The sequence below is a fragment of the Taurulus bubalis genome (genome assembly GCF_910589615.1).
Source record: "Taurulus bubalis genome assembly, chromosome: 19".
Lineage (NCBI taxonomy): Eukaryota > Metazoa > Chordata > Actinopteri > Perciformes > Cottidae > Taurulus > Taurulus bubalis.
In genome coordinates this window covers 14,201,988-14,218,250 of record NC_136607.1, presented here as the reverse complement: position 1 = coordinate 14,218,250, position 16,263 = coordinate 14,201,988, and the positions used below count along the sequence as shown (strand labels likewise).

The 16,263-nt window shown below is 41.0% G+C and overlaps 1 protein-coding gene across 1 annotated transcript in view; it reads left to right on the top strand.

The window, feature by feature from the left end:
* Positions 1–4,977: 4,977 nt before the first annotated feature.
* The window catches only part of eng (endoglin), a gene marked incomplete at both ends in the record, with an annotated part of 32,172 nt that continues 20,886 nt past the window's right edge, over positions 4,978–16,263 (top strand). Inside the window, 2 exons of the mRNA XM_079234985.1 lie at positions 4,978–4,982; positions 5,452–5,624. Coding sequence (XP_079091111.1) covers positions 4,978–4,982; positions 5,452–5,624 — 178 coding nt within the window. The remainder of the gene's footprint in view (positions 4,983–5,451; positions 5,625–16,263) is intronic.

Here is a 16,263-nt window from a genome sequence, read left to right as displayed (position 1 = left end):
TGCGCTGTGGGGATGAGGAAGAGGAAGACAGCTTCTGAAGGGGGACAGGATGTGTCCATCGGAAAGTCAATCAAGAAAAGGCGTCTGTGAGCACTTTCATAAAGCCATTGAGGATACTGCATGAATGCTAGGAATGCAGCGTTCACCTAATAAAGGTACAAAACAAAGGGGAAGAAAGGAGATGGCGGTCACGTAGCAGAGAGAGAAAGATAGAGACACATGAGAGGAAAGCCATGAGCCGATGCGTACGATTACTCAAGGCCGACAGCACCGGATGACACCATTTTCAAGAATAACATTATTAAATACTCATCCAGGCATCAATAAAGCTGCAATGCATAGGAATAATATAGGTACAATAATGGAACGGGACAATATTAAAATCTTTGGATCTTTCAAAAATAGTAGATGCATAGGAAAGGAATAATCAACCAAAATATATCTACATTATAGGACCCATGTGGTAAAATAGCCCAAATTCAATCAACTTTTTTGTAGATAGGTGTCAACAAAAGATTACATTGTTCATCTACCTTTAGAGTTAATGGTTAAATCTTTAAAATACATTTTAATAAGCAAATGTGCAAACGTAACCTTTTGTCAGAGGCTTCCGAGGCAGATCAGATTAACCTAACAAACATGGAATATATATAATTGTGTGCGCTTGCTGTAGCTGCAGAGTCTGTAATAATTACTGTGGCACAGATCAAACATGTTGTGGTTACATAACATATGCACATTTGTTTCTGCTGTAAAAGGAGTGTGCCAACAGAATAGGAAAGGCTGGTAGGCTAAATGTAACCTGGTTACGGAGTATCTCACAGGAATCATCTGGTCTACCAGTGATGTATCCGTCCACGGGTGACATGGGGACACTCAGCTTAAAACAGGGCCGGCTTGCTGAGAAAATAATCCTTTCCTTTAGACTGTCACAGACAATTAGATGCAGTGTTGTGGCTCCAATGTAAAATTAACCAGGACCAGTCACTTAACGGATCGCTGGCTGCTCTTAGTTTCATGCAAAGATGGGATGTTTCTCAGGCCCTGTCAATTAGCTGCCTTGTGAAAATGTAGATATAAATTACTTTGTGAGGCTGACGGGCCTCCGTTCATCCAGGTTCAGTCTCGGATATTGCCGCTGCAAGGGAATGCGTCAGATCACCCCCCTTGGAGGACGATAAGGAAGCGAGTGAGCTGGCACATACACTTTATTCTCTGCTGTAGACTGTGGAGGGCTGACTGGCTGGCAACACAGAGACCCAGTGGCACCGTGCGGGAACCGACGTCAACCTGCGATGAAAGACGACGGCCGATTGTTTCCTGTTATTGAAATGCTACTCATGGGTGGGAGTGGAGAGTTGCGTGTAGGCTCCAATAAAAAGGGAAGCCAGGGAAAGAGAGTGCTACTGTGGAAATGTCAGCCTCAGATGTGATGAAGTACCTTGAATACCTTGAACGCTTGCCAACCTTGACATAGCATCTTATTACAAGTCATGTCGACTATTACAGGATTGCAATCATTTAAGTAACACGTAGTACAATTTGTCTGTACTTAGTGTAGTATCCCATGTGCATTTATTTGTTCCTGCTGCCTGAAGGAATGAGGTCAAGGCAAGTTCACAGAGTCAATAAGCAGAATATCAAGTAGTCTCAGAAAACTATGTACAGTGTAACTGTTGCAATGCACCATGGGATTTCAGCACTCTTACATGTAAATTAGTCCAATTAGTCGTTCGGCACTCATGATATGCAATCATGGGTTAACTGGATTAAGCCTGTTGAGTGTCTACAGTTCGAGTGCCCATTGAAATCAATTTTAAAGGATTGTGGCAGATATATTCTTTGGACAGTATGCTGTAAAATGTAGCAGTTTAGTGTTTAATTAAAGTGGGTATTAATACACTGGAGTCAGTCTTGAATGTCTGCTCCAAAAAAATATTGATTTGTTTGTGAGATTACACATGTCCTGGTTGGCGAGGCCAGTACAGAGAGCTAATTAGAGCCATGGCACCAGCTGTGACAATGCTTTCCATTACTTTGCACCTGTGTGATTTAACATATTTAAAAAAAATCTGTAACGAGCAGTTTTTGTTTTGTCCTGCAGCTGCACTTTGTTCCTGTGATGTCCAGAGACAGTTTCTTCCTGAATCACACATACCATACATAGTAAGACTTCAAAGACTCCTTTCAACTTGTTTTCCCCTTTAGGATTAGGAACAGATCTAACTAAAAACAACCTGACTTTGTTTTTTTTACTGACTTTAGAATGGAAGTTGATGGAGAGAGAGCTTGGTGCCAGTGTACAACGCATGACACACACATGTGGAGCAAAATCAGAGAGAGAGAGAGAGAGAGAGAGAGAAGGGAAACAGAGTTGCTGTTTGATAAATTTGCTACAACCATTTTGTTATTATTATAAATGCTTTTGTGGCATTGTTAAAGTGTAGTCCATACGTTTGTTTTCTTCTCTCTTACTTCTTCTGCCAATAGACTTTGTGTGGAAAGTTGATTTTACAGGATGATGTCTCCTCTGAGTCTGTTCGGTACAGAAAGGATGTTATGTCTACTCTTTGTTCCACTCAGTTTCTCCTCACAAAGTACTAGTGGCGTGGTACTGTATATAAAATGTTGTTCCTTCAAAGGAATTTGTTGCGTGTTCTCATTTTTACGTTTTATCAGGATAATTCAACCAATGAAAAAGATCAAACATATTTGTTGTAATATATGGAGACAACATATAATATGAAACAACAATTATATGATTTACAAAACTCCCAGTGAGGAGTTGTTGTTCAGATCAGGACACATACCATTAACATTGAGTGAGTTCAAAGTAAATACACTAATCTCGACACGGTGCAGCCACACAGGTGATTTCACTTATTTGGGTTGATTGGACCTCCGCTTCACTAATCAGAATAACTCAAAACACCTGTAACCATTGTACAAATATAATGGGTTTAACATTTTACAGTATGCAACTAAATCAGCTATTTGTACCTGTTAGAACATCTCTCTTACAGTAAGTATTGCTTTTTTTATTGCATTTTTTAAAACTATTTTTGTATTCAACCATCTAGCCTGACCACAACAGGTAAAAGGAATATAACAAAACAATGTTAGGATATTGCTAATAGTGACTTATGTTCCGTTGGAAACGGTTTGATGACACAGTATAATGTTGTGACTCATGAAGTGTTAATTAAGAAGTCATGCCCTTTGTGGTCAAATTGTAGCCACCCTAAAAAATGTATTGTTTTCCACATGAGTAACTATGTATTCAGTGAAAATCTGAAAAAAAAATCCATCATCAGCATAGCTCAATTTTAGCTTTCGAGGGATTTTTTTTTTAAAGTGAGGTTGTATCAGTCTAGTGTGTAATCTACTAATCTGTAGATGGCTGTCGATATGCTGCAGATTCAGAGAAGCACTACTGCTAGAAGTCGCTCTCAGCTGAACTTGCCCTGTGACCGACCTCCGATCACCCCTCAGGTAACTAAACAATATTTACAGCAAGACATTTTCATAAGGCAGCGCTGTTGCCATTGTTTTCACTGTTAACACCGTTAACTGCCAACCGCCAGCGCAGCCGTTGCCATGTTGAGAGCTGTGTGGAGATATTCTCTGAATTTTAAATTTAGCACATTTTAAAGTAAGATTGTCTGTAAAATCCCTATCTATTGCAGAATGAGGTAACACAATGGGGATTGACCCCGTGGCCCACTGACGAAAGGCCTTTTGCATTTAAGGTATTACAAACTGGGTGTCTGTGGCGACATACTGGGGAAAATAATCACAAACGGTGCACACAGTTTGGATCGCTGCAATAAGGTAACCGCTTATCACCATAGGTGTGCCACTCTTCGAGATTTATATAGAGGCAACACTTTGTTTGTTGCCCAAATAACACAGAGAGGTGTTAAGTGTAAATGTTGACTTTTTTTTTTTTTTGCAATATCACCGTGGGAGCTGGAGATTAACGACAGATAGTCAAACATAACACAGAAATACTGTGGACAGTGTTTCTGTGAAGACAAAAGAAAAACTAATATATAGTGAAATGCTACTATAAGCCTACCTGGATAGAGACTGTATCTGAAAGGTAAAAGAAACCTGGCTATTGGTAAATAAAAAATACAATACAGTGCTACAAGATCACAATAATACCTTTGAGATTCAAACCTATGTCTAACAGACTCTGGGCTGACCAGACAAGACAATGCTATCTATAACAGGGGCAGTAGCGCCAATGTTACTAGGAAAAGAAAGAAAAAAAAAAACACCGGTGGGAGGGGTACAAAAGTAAATCTGCACCGCCCAGGCAGCTCAAAGTTTGGGAAAGTCCTGACATCGTTACATCGGCCACATCCTCGCCCGCGGATTATAAAGCCTACTTTCTTAAAGAAAGACACGCGACCCGAACAGTAAGTTTGTTGGCTCATAACTTTGTTTTAAGTCTCTCTTATTGCCAAGAGGGATGTGCGGTCAATTTTTTTTTTTGTAATTTCCGAGGCAGCCTAGAGGGCAGTAATGTAGCTCTTTCCTCAACCTCGACCAGTCCGTGTTATGTCTGTCTTTCAATGATTAGCGGGTCAAATAACGGGAGGAAGCGCTTAGTATTAGATTTGTGAAAACAAGGAGTTATGGCCAAAAGGCCGATCAGTCGTATGGAAGGGATCAACTTTCATATTACTGTTTTGCCTCATTCATTCCATCCTTAGTAGTGTATATGTGTTTATTGGTGGACTCATTGTTTCATTTATGTATTCGTAAAGTACACTTTTAGTGATGATGTTGCGCGTTAAAGACCGTTTTCTCTCGCGGTAAGAAGTGCAGGGAAACAACGTGACTATATTTTCCTTTGGAAGTGCATACATAGTTTACACAGGCTCTTCCTTTCCCTCCATATGAATCATAAAACAAGAGCAGTCTCCTTCTTATCTGATCTCGGCATTGTGATATTATTTAAAGAACGCGATGCCGTAGTGCTTCCTGAAACAGTGACTGACCAGCAGATAACCCTTGGGTTCAGACCCTCATTGTGCACCAGGAAGGCAAACAGAATTATTGTGGGATTGTCTCAGGGGGGAAAATCCTGTCATCTCACTGAAGGAATGTCAAACATTTAAGACGCACTTCCTCCACTGTCAGTGTTGAATAGGTTTTTATACATGACCAATGACCCGTGTACTCTCAATTACTTCGTTGCATGTAATTAATATAATGTATTATTGATGGTTAACAGCACTTTTTATTGTCATGTTCAATACTTATGCCCAAATGTATGCGTGTTGGTTAACAGGAGATATATATATTTATACTATTACATTGTATGCTGAGGAAGAAAGTGACATGCATAAGATTGGCAGCTGGTCAACCATCACATCTCCTCATTGATTGCCAGCCTCTTTTTTTTATCTGCCTTTTAAAACCTGGAATTGTCTGCCACAGTCACTGCTGCTCCGCCACCAGACCAGGACCTCTTCAGCCTCTGCCAGAGAAGCTTCACACCCCAGAGACCCAGACTCTGCTTCTTCCAACACCTCGAACATCAACGGAACATAAGATGGAGGGTCACATGGCGCGATTTGCACTTCTTCTGTGCATCACTGTTTCAGCCTCTGGTAAGTGTACCATCTGATATTCAGTGCTTTCAGCATTTAGATCTTATGTCACTGGGTTTTAAAACGTGCATTTATTGATAAGGGTATAACCTCAGACGACAGGGTTTAGTGGCTATTGAGCCTCCAGGGCATATTTTTGTCGACCCAAAGTTCAAAGGCAGATATTTATCTGTCCTGTCCTGTGTTCTTACATAATTCTACACTGAGGAATATTATTTTTCTCTTTTTTGTTGTTGTCTTGCACGCTAAATCTGAATTTTTACTACCAATCTGTAGAGAGAGATTACGTGCAAAAAAGTCCTTTGGCTTAAATGACGGTTTATCCTTACAACAGCTCAGAGACTATAGAGATTATAATATGTTTGGTAGTAGGAAAATAAATCTGATGACATGAGCTAAATTCAAAAAACATGCAACTCCAGATGATACTCATAATATTAAACATCTGATTGATCTTGGGAAGCAGTTGTTTGTGTAGTTGTTCAGGGTTCAGTGATGAAGAATATTTTATTGACAGACGGCTCAGGCACAGGGAAACATGTGGGGCGCTTACACGTTTCATGTGATCCCCCTCTGTTGGCCCCCATCTAACACTCCCTCCACCGGTTGCCTGTGGCTATCCATATCAAATTCAAACCTGTAATCCCTATAAGGTGGCAAAGAGATCTGGAACTATCCCTGTGCCCTCAGGCCGTAATCCAGCCTCACAGTCTGAACAGGGCTCTGCACAGCTGCTTCAGGGTGTTTAGGCCTCACTGCCCTGCAGTAATCTGGCATCTGGGGTGGTCACATGGCTTCAATAAATAAGGCAATGTATTTGATTATTACCTCTTTTTTTTCGAGGCAGAATATATTGTTTTAATTATATTAGCAGTTAACTGGTCTTTTCAACCCTATAAATCTTATACTATAGTTTTAGACAAACTGCACCACTATCTGAGTGCCAATTGTGATAAAAAAAAACATATGAAAACAAGATATACACTCTCTGTTCCTAGCAGCTTGTTTAATTGTTGAGAGAAAATAAATGACCCTCACACTCTAAATGCCATAAAAGAAAGCATTTTGCACACTGCCGAGATGTAATATAGTTTTGACATAAACTGTCAGTAAAATAAAGTTGTCCGCATTCACTTTCCAAAGATGCACTTGAAGCTGGAACAAACACTTCAGTGCCAAATAACCTTTTCACACCCCGTGTTTATAAACACACACCAGAAAAGTAAACTGGCATTTCCAACTTGCTTTTAAATGAGGCAAATTGGCTCTAGCAGGCATACATCACTGTTATGATCATGTGCCAGAAAAACATGCCCGTTCGCTGAATCTGTCTTCAGTGCTGACCTACTGTACGTTAAATCACACTACCGCCACAAGTGTTGAACACCAACTACTCAACATAGGGTGCTGATGGCAGGGATACAGAGTTATTATTTGGCCAACTGGCAGACCTGTTGAGAGTTGACCTCCATGAAGCTTCACCGCAGGGGATCTGTCTCACTGTCCGCTGGTGCAGTATTCAAGGAGATGTTCAGCGTCGCCTTAATTGCCTGCAACAAATAGACCTGAAATCACAATCATTTTATAAATTTCTTGAAAGAGGTTCCAAGGATTTTCCTTTTCTTCTCTTCTCTTCCCTTTTCTCTTAATTCTTTTTTGGCAACATCATCTTCAGAAGAAGAGCCAGAGGATACTCTGACCCTGTGCACTGAACGTTGAAGCGTTAATAAACACATCGATGTGACGCGTGTAAATCCAACTATATCAGGCGTCGTGTATTTGTCATGATATTGTCCAGTATTGTCACATTCATTTGTCATTTTCTCTGACATTGTCTCCTGGGCTTAGTACTATTGTTGTTGTTGAACAAATGACGCACACACATCAGGTGTGACTCACTACAGCCAAGACTATACCAAATCAAATATTTGCACGCTCCCAGACCGAGTAAGGTGCTGCAAAATTCACTGCGATTTGAGGTTTTTTTATTTAATAGCATCCTCGCCAGTTGCAAATCAGTGTGGGAGCAGACACGATGGGAAAGTTTCTCAAAAGAAGAAGTAAACACAGAAAAAGTGAAAGTAAATCAAAAATAGCCTGCAGCCTGCAACAAATCCCATGTCTCTCTTGGCCAGTTGGTATGGTGTCTTACTTGAGCTTTAGCTTTATTTCCTCTGTAAGATCCTTGCTTTCAGGCTCATTAAATCCTTTTGTGTCGTCTGAAGCACAGTTTGAATGCACTGCAGCTACTGCGCTCACAATTTATTAAGAAACCTGAACACATATCTACTGTATCTGTAGATATCCTAGATACATAACATATATCTCAGACTTAAACATTGTCTTCTGGCTTTACTGGGTCACTTGGCGCTTCTTTATCCGCTTTATTTCCTGAAACTGGAACCTTAATTCAGCCTGTGTTCTGCTGTCATGCATTTATTTACTTTTTGGAGATATGCGGTATCATGACTGGTCGATTAATGAAGGAATTGGTGTTGTGCAGTTTAAACTTAACAGTCAGATCACTTAACAGTTGTTTTTGTCTGTGATAGAATACTTCTATGGCTATAGACTTTTGCTTAATTCTAAATGGTCCAGGGTACATTGTTGAGAACGTTGTCCTAATATCAGCCAATGGAAATATCAGCACTGTTGCATATCAGCCCCTAGACAAGGTGTCTTCGAAATATTTAACCAATTTTCCAAAATGTAACGACTCTATAGTTGAAGGAAATTGCTGGATTGTAAACTAAAACTGCAGTTATGTGATTAAGTCCACCAGATCAACTTCTTAAGTTCCAACACGCATTTTCTGTCTGCCCATCTAAAACCACAGGCAAAAGAACCCAGACACAGCTCTTAATTCTACCCTGGAATTTGACATGAGATCCTGTTTTCCATCAGCTCTGGATTATTTATAAAATCGCCCACAGCCTATTTCTTTTAAACCTAGAAAAACTCATCCTTGCTTTCACCTTACACCTTGATTATTAAAATCCCTGATGTGCTGGGATCAGTCAGGCCTCTATTTCTTGTCTACAGCTCATCCATAATCTCTAGACAGGCTTCTGTTGGGCGCCAATAAAACAGACAACACCGCACCAGCTTTAGTTTCACTACACTGCCTCCCCGTGAGGTTAATTGTGTTAAAAATGTAGCCGTTTGTTTTGAAGGCCCTACATGGTCCAGACTACGAGTTTATCTCTGAGCGCCTATGGTGCCGCAATTTGTCTAAATCCCTTTAATCATTGAACTGTGGTTTTTGTTAGTGCCAAGATCATACAGGTGGCGATGCCTTTGAAATAGTGAAATTCATTCTCCCTCCATGTTTAGAATAAAACGTACTAAAGACTAAACCTTTTCTCCCAAGCTCCGAGCTGTGCCTGTTTTAATTTTTTTGTTTGGACTTTAATCTTATTTATTTCAGTCTGTTTGTGCACTGCTAAGGCAGCTGCAACACTATCTTGCAACTTAGTTGTTTAAAGGCATTTAAAGAATTACTTTCATTTGGCTCCTTTCCTTATGGATGTTATAACGTCTGCCTCAGACAGGGCAATGTTCATCATTTTTACACGCCTCTTAGAGGGTTACTGCTGAGATTTAGTATTTGTCATGAATACAGTTGGGGGACAGATTAAAACAGAGAGCAGAGGCCGACATATTCAGACTTCTAGTTGGTTTTTGCTCCAATACAGCTCAGAAAATGCTAGAATCTCCCATATGCCATATCAACAGTGTCTTTTATCAGAGCTTCTTTGACCCATGTTTTACAAACCCCACACACTCAGGTTGTGACACAAACTTCTCTTAGAAATTAGTTGTCTCCAAGTCCAAGCTGAGAATAACCCTTATGAAGTCATAACCGGGGGCTGAACCTTCTCAGCTCTATGTCTCTCCGTCCTCTCATGTTGGACTGTAGGCAGATGCAACAGTGACTCACTATCGCCTCTACAGGTACAAGTGGTATTACAAGACAGGACGAGCCGGGGCTAGCTGGTTTGCACGCTCATTACAGTCGATAATTCTGCAACACAATAGCCGCCTTTGACATCGTGTAAATACTGTTACCACTTCACATTCTGTTTGTTCATGTTTTGAACACAAATTCTGGTCATATCTTACAGTAATATTGCACCTTTTTTTTTTTAAAGGACAACAAGAAGTGAAGGTTTTTGTCGGCCCTAACTGCTTATTACATGAGAGTTAGTTGTATTAGATCTCTTTTGGGGAAAACTTTGTATATATTATAATTGCAAGCACAATAACCACTTAAGCTGCCTGTAGCAGTTGGACACAAACAATTATCTATGCATCTGACTGAAGTCTTTGTATTTTGTGATTTTTATCCACTGCGTGCTCGCCGCTTACTTGTCGGGAAGTAGTGCTGAATATGCCCCTTTCTGCAACAACTTTCCCAGTGGGAGCCAGGCGTCATGATGTTAACTATCAGACCTCCTGCTGCCTTTCTGCCTACCCCAGAGTCTCCCTCCACGGGCTAAAGGAAAAGCACAAAAGTGATTAGCGAGCGGCTGGAGAAGGAGGGAGGGCCGTCTGAAAATGAATCATGAAGAGGGAAAGAGAGCGAGACAGACAGACAGACAGAAAGAGATAACAGAATTCATAAAGACTGATTCATGGAGACAGTAAGGGAGTGGGGGGTCAAATTTATGTGACTGTCAAAGAGCAGATAAGTGGTTCAGAGGAAAGATGTGGGGAAAGAGAAGTAAGTAGCTAGGGGATTAAAAAAAACACAGATAGGAAAAAGGACAAGACAGAGATAAAGAGTAGGAGATATGGAGACCCAGTTAAATAATGTTCGAAAAAGTGAAAATGAAAGACTAAGTTGTTTGACAAAAATGCAGAAAAATACTGAACAAACAACGTATGTGTTAGTTGATAGAAACGAGGTATGTTGGACAAAGGTTTCTCCACGAAGGCATGCAATATACTGGAGTAAGCTTAAAGAAAAAAGAAAAAAAAGTCATGTTAAATATGGCGTTGAAAGTCAAAACAGTCCACTTCCCCCGTTTTACTGTAGTGAGCCAGCTCTGCCTGCCGTCAGACTGGGTGGCAGGGAGACGCGACCACTTGTCGCTGCCTCAGACCGATTTCAATCTCCCCGAATGTTATGCCCCTCCCAAATAACAATCCATTTCTGACTGCCTTGCTTTTCCTCTGTTTGAAAATACAGTGTAGGAGAGCCTCACTGGCCGTGTTCCTCTCTGCTGTTTGTTCCACACTTGACTTACTCAAGATGGTTCTAGCATGCAATGTGGCATACACGTCATGTTGTGTGTGGGATAAATAAAACAAACATTTTGTGTAAGAGTGACGATATGGACAATACATGATACTCTTTTCGATTTAAATTCTCTTTCTGTTTTAGATTTTGGTAGGAAAATCTAGACATACATTTTTTGGAAAATCAGATAAAAAAGAATGAACCCTGCTTGTTCATTATTATTATACTATACACATTTCAATATTATTAGTTCATATGATTTATTATTCATTATAATTGTATTATTATACAAATTAAAAAGCTGAAAACAATAATCCTTTTATACTGTATTTAGTGTCTGGTCTTTAACTTTACTGTCTATTAGATGACTGGGTTGCTCTTATTCTCCAGTGCTCCAGTATTGCTTTAACAGTCATGCCTGCTTTTAAATAATTTAAGTACAGAGAGAGTTTGTATGTATGAAGAGGTTAGAAATCTATAATGCTCATAATTATAGATCTTTAAGGCTTTTTGCTGTGTTACTGTGACTGCAAGGTCGTGTGCCCTCTGGCCCGACGCGCTTCTTTATGCAGTTGCATGACCACTGAATGGCTCATTAGTGGTGGGCGAGATAAACGCCTCGTCAGCATGGCGACCACTTCTTCATATCAACATGCCGGCTGTCTGTCCAGATAAGGCATGGCATTATCTATTCTTATCTCCCGGTCTGTCTAGCCGTGGTCAACCCTGGGTTTTGCACACACACAGGAAATGTACCTGTATAGAAAACTGTTGGTGGCTCAGCTCTCTCACCTGTGACTTGACGTTGAAATTCCACAAAGTTGGGAAGGCTGATGTTGGGAAGGCCGATGTCTGGGGGGGAGGGGTTGCATTTTCATTTCACGAAAACTTTATCCACCCGTGACTTTAATTAATGAGGGTACTGTTATGCGGGGCAGAATCACACCCTTAATCTGTTCCTAAATAGCTATAAACGAAATGTTCTCAGCTAAAATGTCAGCTCAAATGCTTCATGTCATGTTTTTGCACGAACGGAGGAGCCTTTGCTTTTAACCTTTCTTTTTGGCCTAAAGGAAATTCTGGCTAATCCCAAAATAGCATTTTAGAGCATGCTAGTACAATTTGGTTGTACTAAGTACATGGCATGTTTTCGTGAGAGAGTATACCTTGATTTCGAAAGTGGTCAGGACTGTGCAGTGTGTTGTATAACGGCAGAACCTCTTGATTCAAGCACTGGGTGGGTAGTTTTCCTGTTGATTCAGGTGCCACACCGGTCAATCTGTATTTAAAGAGCTGAAGTGTGTGTGCGTGCGTGCGTGCGTGTGTGCGTGTGTGTGTGTGTGTGTGTGTGTGTGTGTGCGTGTGTGCGTGTGTGTGTGTGTGTGTGTGTGTGTGTGTGTGTGTGTGTGTGTGTGTGTGTGTGTGTGTGTGTGTTTGCTGTGAAGGGAGAATCCTCACTGGATTTGGACCCTGAATTTGTAATACGTAGGAAAACAGACTATATGACTCACGGCAAAAGCCTCGAGACATCTGACAGATTATTTTAATCTGCTCATGTACTATAACTACAACAAATCTTACAGTCAAACTCGGGATACTTAATCTTTTCACAGACGCCGGAGGGAATAAAGTTACACTTGTTTAACAACTCTCTCCAGTCCAGACACTTCCATTAGTTATATAGTGAAAATTATATCATAAACCCGAAGAACCGTCTCAGATCTCGCTAAAATAATTCAAAACCTTTATGTTCTTTGTGGCCCAATAGCATTTTTGTGACCAAAAAATAAAAAATACAAAAGAAATGGGCTTCAACAAACTTTATTGTTTGGTGTGAAAGTATTGCTGTATAAGACCTTCATCGGTGATAGCCAATCTGGTCATATATGGTCTGCTATATTGCATTTTAGAGGTTTGCTGTTCTTCTTTTGTTTACCCTAGGATCATGGATTGTACTTTTAACTTCCCTCACTTTCAATATGTTTAAAAAAAAATAACAGAGCCTTCATTACTATGCCACCCTCGTGTCGGAAAGCATTAATATTTTCTGGCAAAAATCAGTCAAGAAAAACGAGCTAATCTCTGTTGGTTCTCGATGAAGCATATGTTGTGCGAAGCTACATCAATCTTGAATGATTGGGGGCAACCACTGTGCAATGAATCTCCAAAGCTTCAATCTGCTCTGGTTGCACGCAGTTAGCATGAAACTTGCTAAATTAGTCTGTCTATCCACCAATTAACACTCAGATGATTAATTGTGTTTTGCTAGTGCTCTTTCAGTGTATTGGGGGAGGGGGACTAACTATATAAGTGAATGGAAAAGACTTTCTCTTCACAGTAACTGATGGTGTCTGGAATATAACAGGACACCTGAGAGTATATTGGAAAATCAACATAAAAATGATGGCATATATTTCATGTCTGCAACTGCTGCTTGCTTAGAATAACCACAATCCATACGTTTAGATGTGTCTGCATCAAAGATTAAGGAATGCCTAATTACTCGCAGCAGACAGGACTTAAAGTGAATGAGTGAACAACGGAGGAAGTGAGCCATAGACCCTCCATACGCCACTGTTGGACTTGTTGTTCCGCCGGCTTCCGACAACGATGAGACAACGGACGAATGGCTCCCAGAGGTGTAAACAGAGCGAGTGTGAAGACAGGCTGTCTCCAGACCCGCTATCGCATCCTCCAGCAAACACTGGACGCAGGCACTTGGCACACACAAAAAGTACTTTGCCATTATACTGACAAGACAAATCAGCAAATTTTTTGGGGATAGAATTTCAGGATTTAGGAGAGGGAGGTGAGATGGTCAGGAAGCATGTGTGTGTGTGGTATGGAGTGTGCAATGTGTAGTATGCAGGGGTGAGAGGCCAGGGGACAGTGCAGGCCCCTGCAGAGCACTGATAAGGGGTTGTTTACCTTCCTGTGGATGGTCAGGCCTCGATCTGCAGTTGCGGAAACGTCGGGACAATAGGTGTGTGTGTGTGTGTGTGTGTGTGTGTGTGTGTGTGTGTGTGTGTGTGTGTGTGTGTGTGTGTGGCCTTGAAGCTCCCCTTTCCCTCTCCGACAAAACTCTGATAGGACCGCTGACCCCTCCCTCCCCCCTCCCCATCACAACCGACCCTGGACACAAACAGTTTACCCTACCCCGAGGGACCAAGGGAGACAGTTGGTCTTGACGTTGTCTGCTGTCAGGGTCTCCTCCCCCTCCAAGCCATGCACTGCAGTCTCAAATACTATTAGTTTCCTTTTGCAGCTACACTCTCAAGTAGCTGGTGCTCTTTTACATAGTGACTTACAATCAGGGAAGGCATGAAAGACAGGGTATGAAATCAAGTCTGTCTGCTTGCTTGCCCGAGGTAAGTGAAAAGCCGGCTTGTTATTGGGCCGGAGATATTCAATCCCTTGAATCTAAATCAACATTTAGCTTTGATAGAAATTCAAGGCCTCGCCACTGCCTGTCAGTACTCTGCGTTGTCGGCACAGCACGGAGACTCAGAGTTGATGCAACAGTGTTACACAGAGGCAGGCAGATCTTTAATTTACAGGAAGAAGTGGCTGGCAAGCAGAAACAACACTGCCAGTAGCACGAACAACAAACCATGCTCACCATTTCCACCAAATCCAGAAAGTATGCTGTATTTGGAAAAACATATCCTCAAACAATCTCAGCCGAAATTTGCTTGCTTAACATTTATCTGAAACCATTAAATCAAATGTCTTTTTTTTCAAGAAGAGACTTCTCTCTCTGGTTACTACCCCTATTACCATAGCTCATTCATTTCTAAATTGAGATAAGGTCAATTTTATTCCTGCTGACCAATGAGATGCTGACACTCTATATGTTCAAAACAAGAAGTGATAATTTAGTCAGATATACAGTTCCAATGTAAAATGAACTGTGCCTCATGTTGGTGCTTCTTCTTTTTTTGTGCAGACGTTTTAGACAGTCAGGAGCCGCAGTGTACCATTTCCAAGAAATACAGTTTGACCTCTCAATTATATTAATATGACTTGCTTTTGTGGGGAAATAAGGCGTTCTGTCATCCCAAATGCAAGTCCATTGACAATTTACCACTCCACTCGTAGCCACTCTAGGTTTTCCTACTAACGTCTCTCCACTTTCTCTCCACTCGCAGTAAGAGGAAGCACAATTCTCGTTTGGTTAGATGGGTTGAAACTAATCACCATAATGTTATGATAGTGTGCAACAATGTGTTGAATGCTACCCTAAAGTTGTATTATGAGCTGTTAGCATGATGTAATACTTGCAGGCTGAAGCCGTGCGTGCACTGCTCACATACCCTGCCATGCCTTTCTTAGCCTCGCTAATGCCTCAATGAGCGCCCACATTATGACAACTTATTTCCCAGAGCAGTTATAACAATATAATGCAATTTAGTCCACCCACCTTTCAAATATGCATCTTCTTTTTAGCATTCAAGAACACTACTTAACATTTGCAGCACATGTTCTAATGATTGGATTGGCAGTGAGTCATTGTGTTCCTCAAAAGTGTTTAAAAGAAGTTTTGCGTACCAGCAGCGTGTGCTGCAATTAGCATATCATGACAGGTGCTGTTAGTAGTACAGCCACTGTACAGCTATGTTGAGTTCTGCATAACTGCAAGTGAAACTTGATTTAGGAGGTTCAGGTTGGCCCCCTGTAAAAAGGTTGTTTTAATTAATTCAGGATGCTTTAATCTAAATCTTGAGACAATGGAGATAACACTTTCATGCACACATGGACACTCCTTATCTGTGATGTTGTTGGTAGGGTAGCTGCAAGATAGCTGCAATCTATACATCTTTCTAGTTGACTCCAGCCCACGAAGGGAATAACCATAATTCATACAGCAATGATCAATTGTGACGGCCATGTCGAGCTCAACTTTGTCAGGCTCAGCTCTAGACTGGACTCAACTGTATCTGTGTTAGCTCTACGTTACGAGGCTTTACTCCTCATCCATAACGGCGGGTTCACAACAGACACGTAAGCGTTGTGCCAAGTCAATTGTATTTAATTAAAGTTAATTGCAAGCAGTAGCCTGCTGTTCACACCAGAAGTGCATTTCTCCATACCATTCAACAAGCGTTTCTGCTCCTCTGTTGGTTTCTATAGAGCTAATCTCTCACTCACTCTGTCTGCTTGTGTGTGTATGTGTGTCTGCTCATCTGGTTTGACGCAACTGAACAATATATGGAATGCATCTAGTGTAAAAAACACATTCACAAAAAGCAGTTTCGTTGGCTGTTTTCTGGTAAATATAGTAGTTTATTAGTGTTTTCTTCCCAGATTTGCTCGAGGCACGCATAGAACATAGACCAGACACCAAAACTATTGCTTAAAATAGCAAGCCAGCCGTGGAGCTGAACTACTCTGAAAATG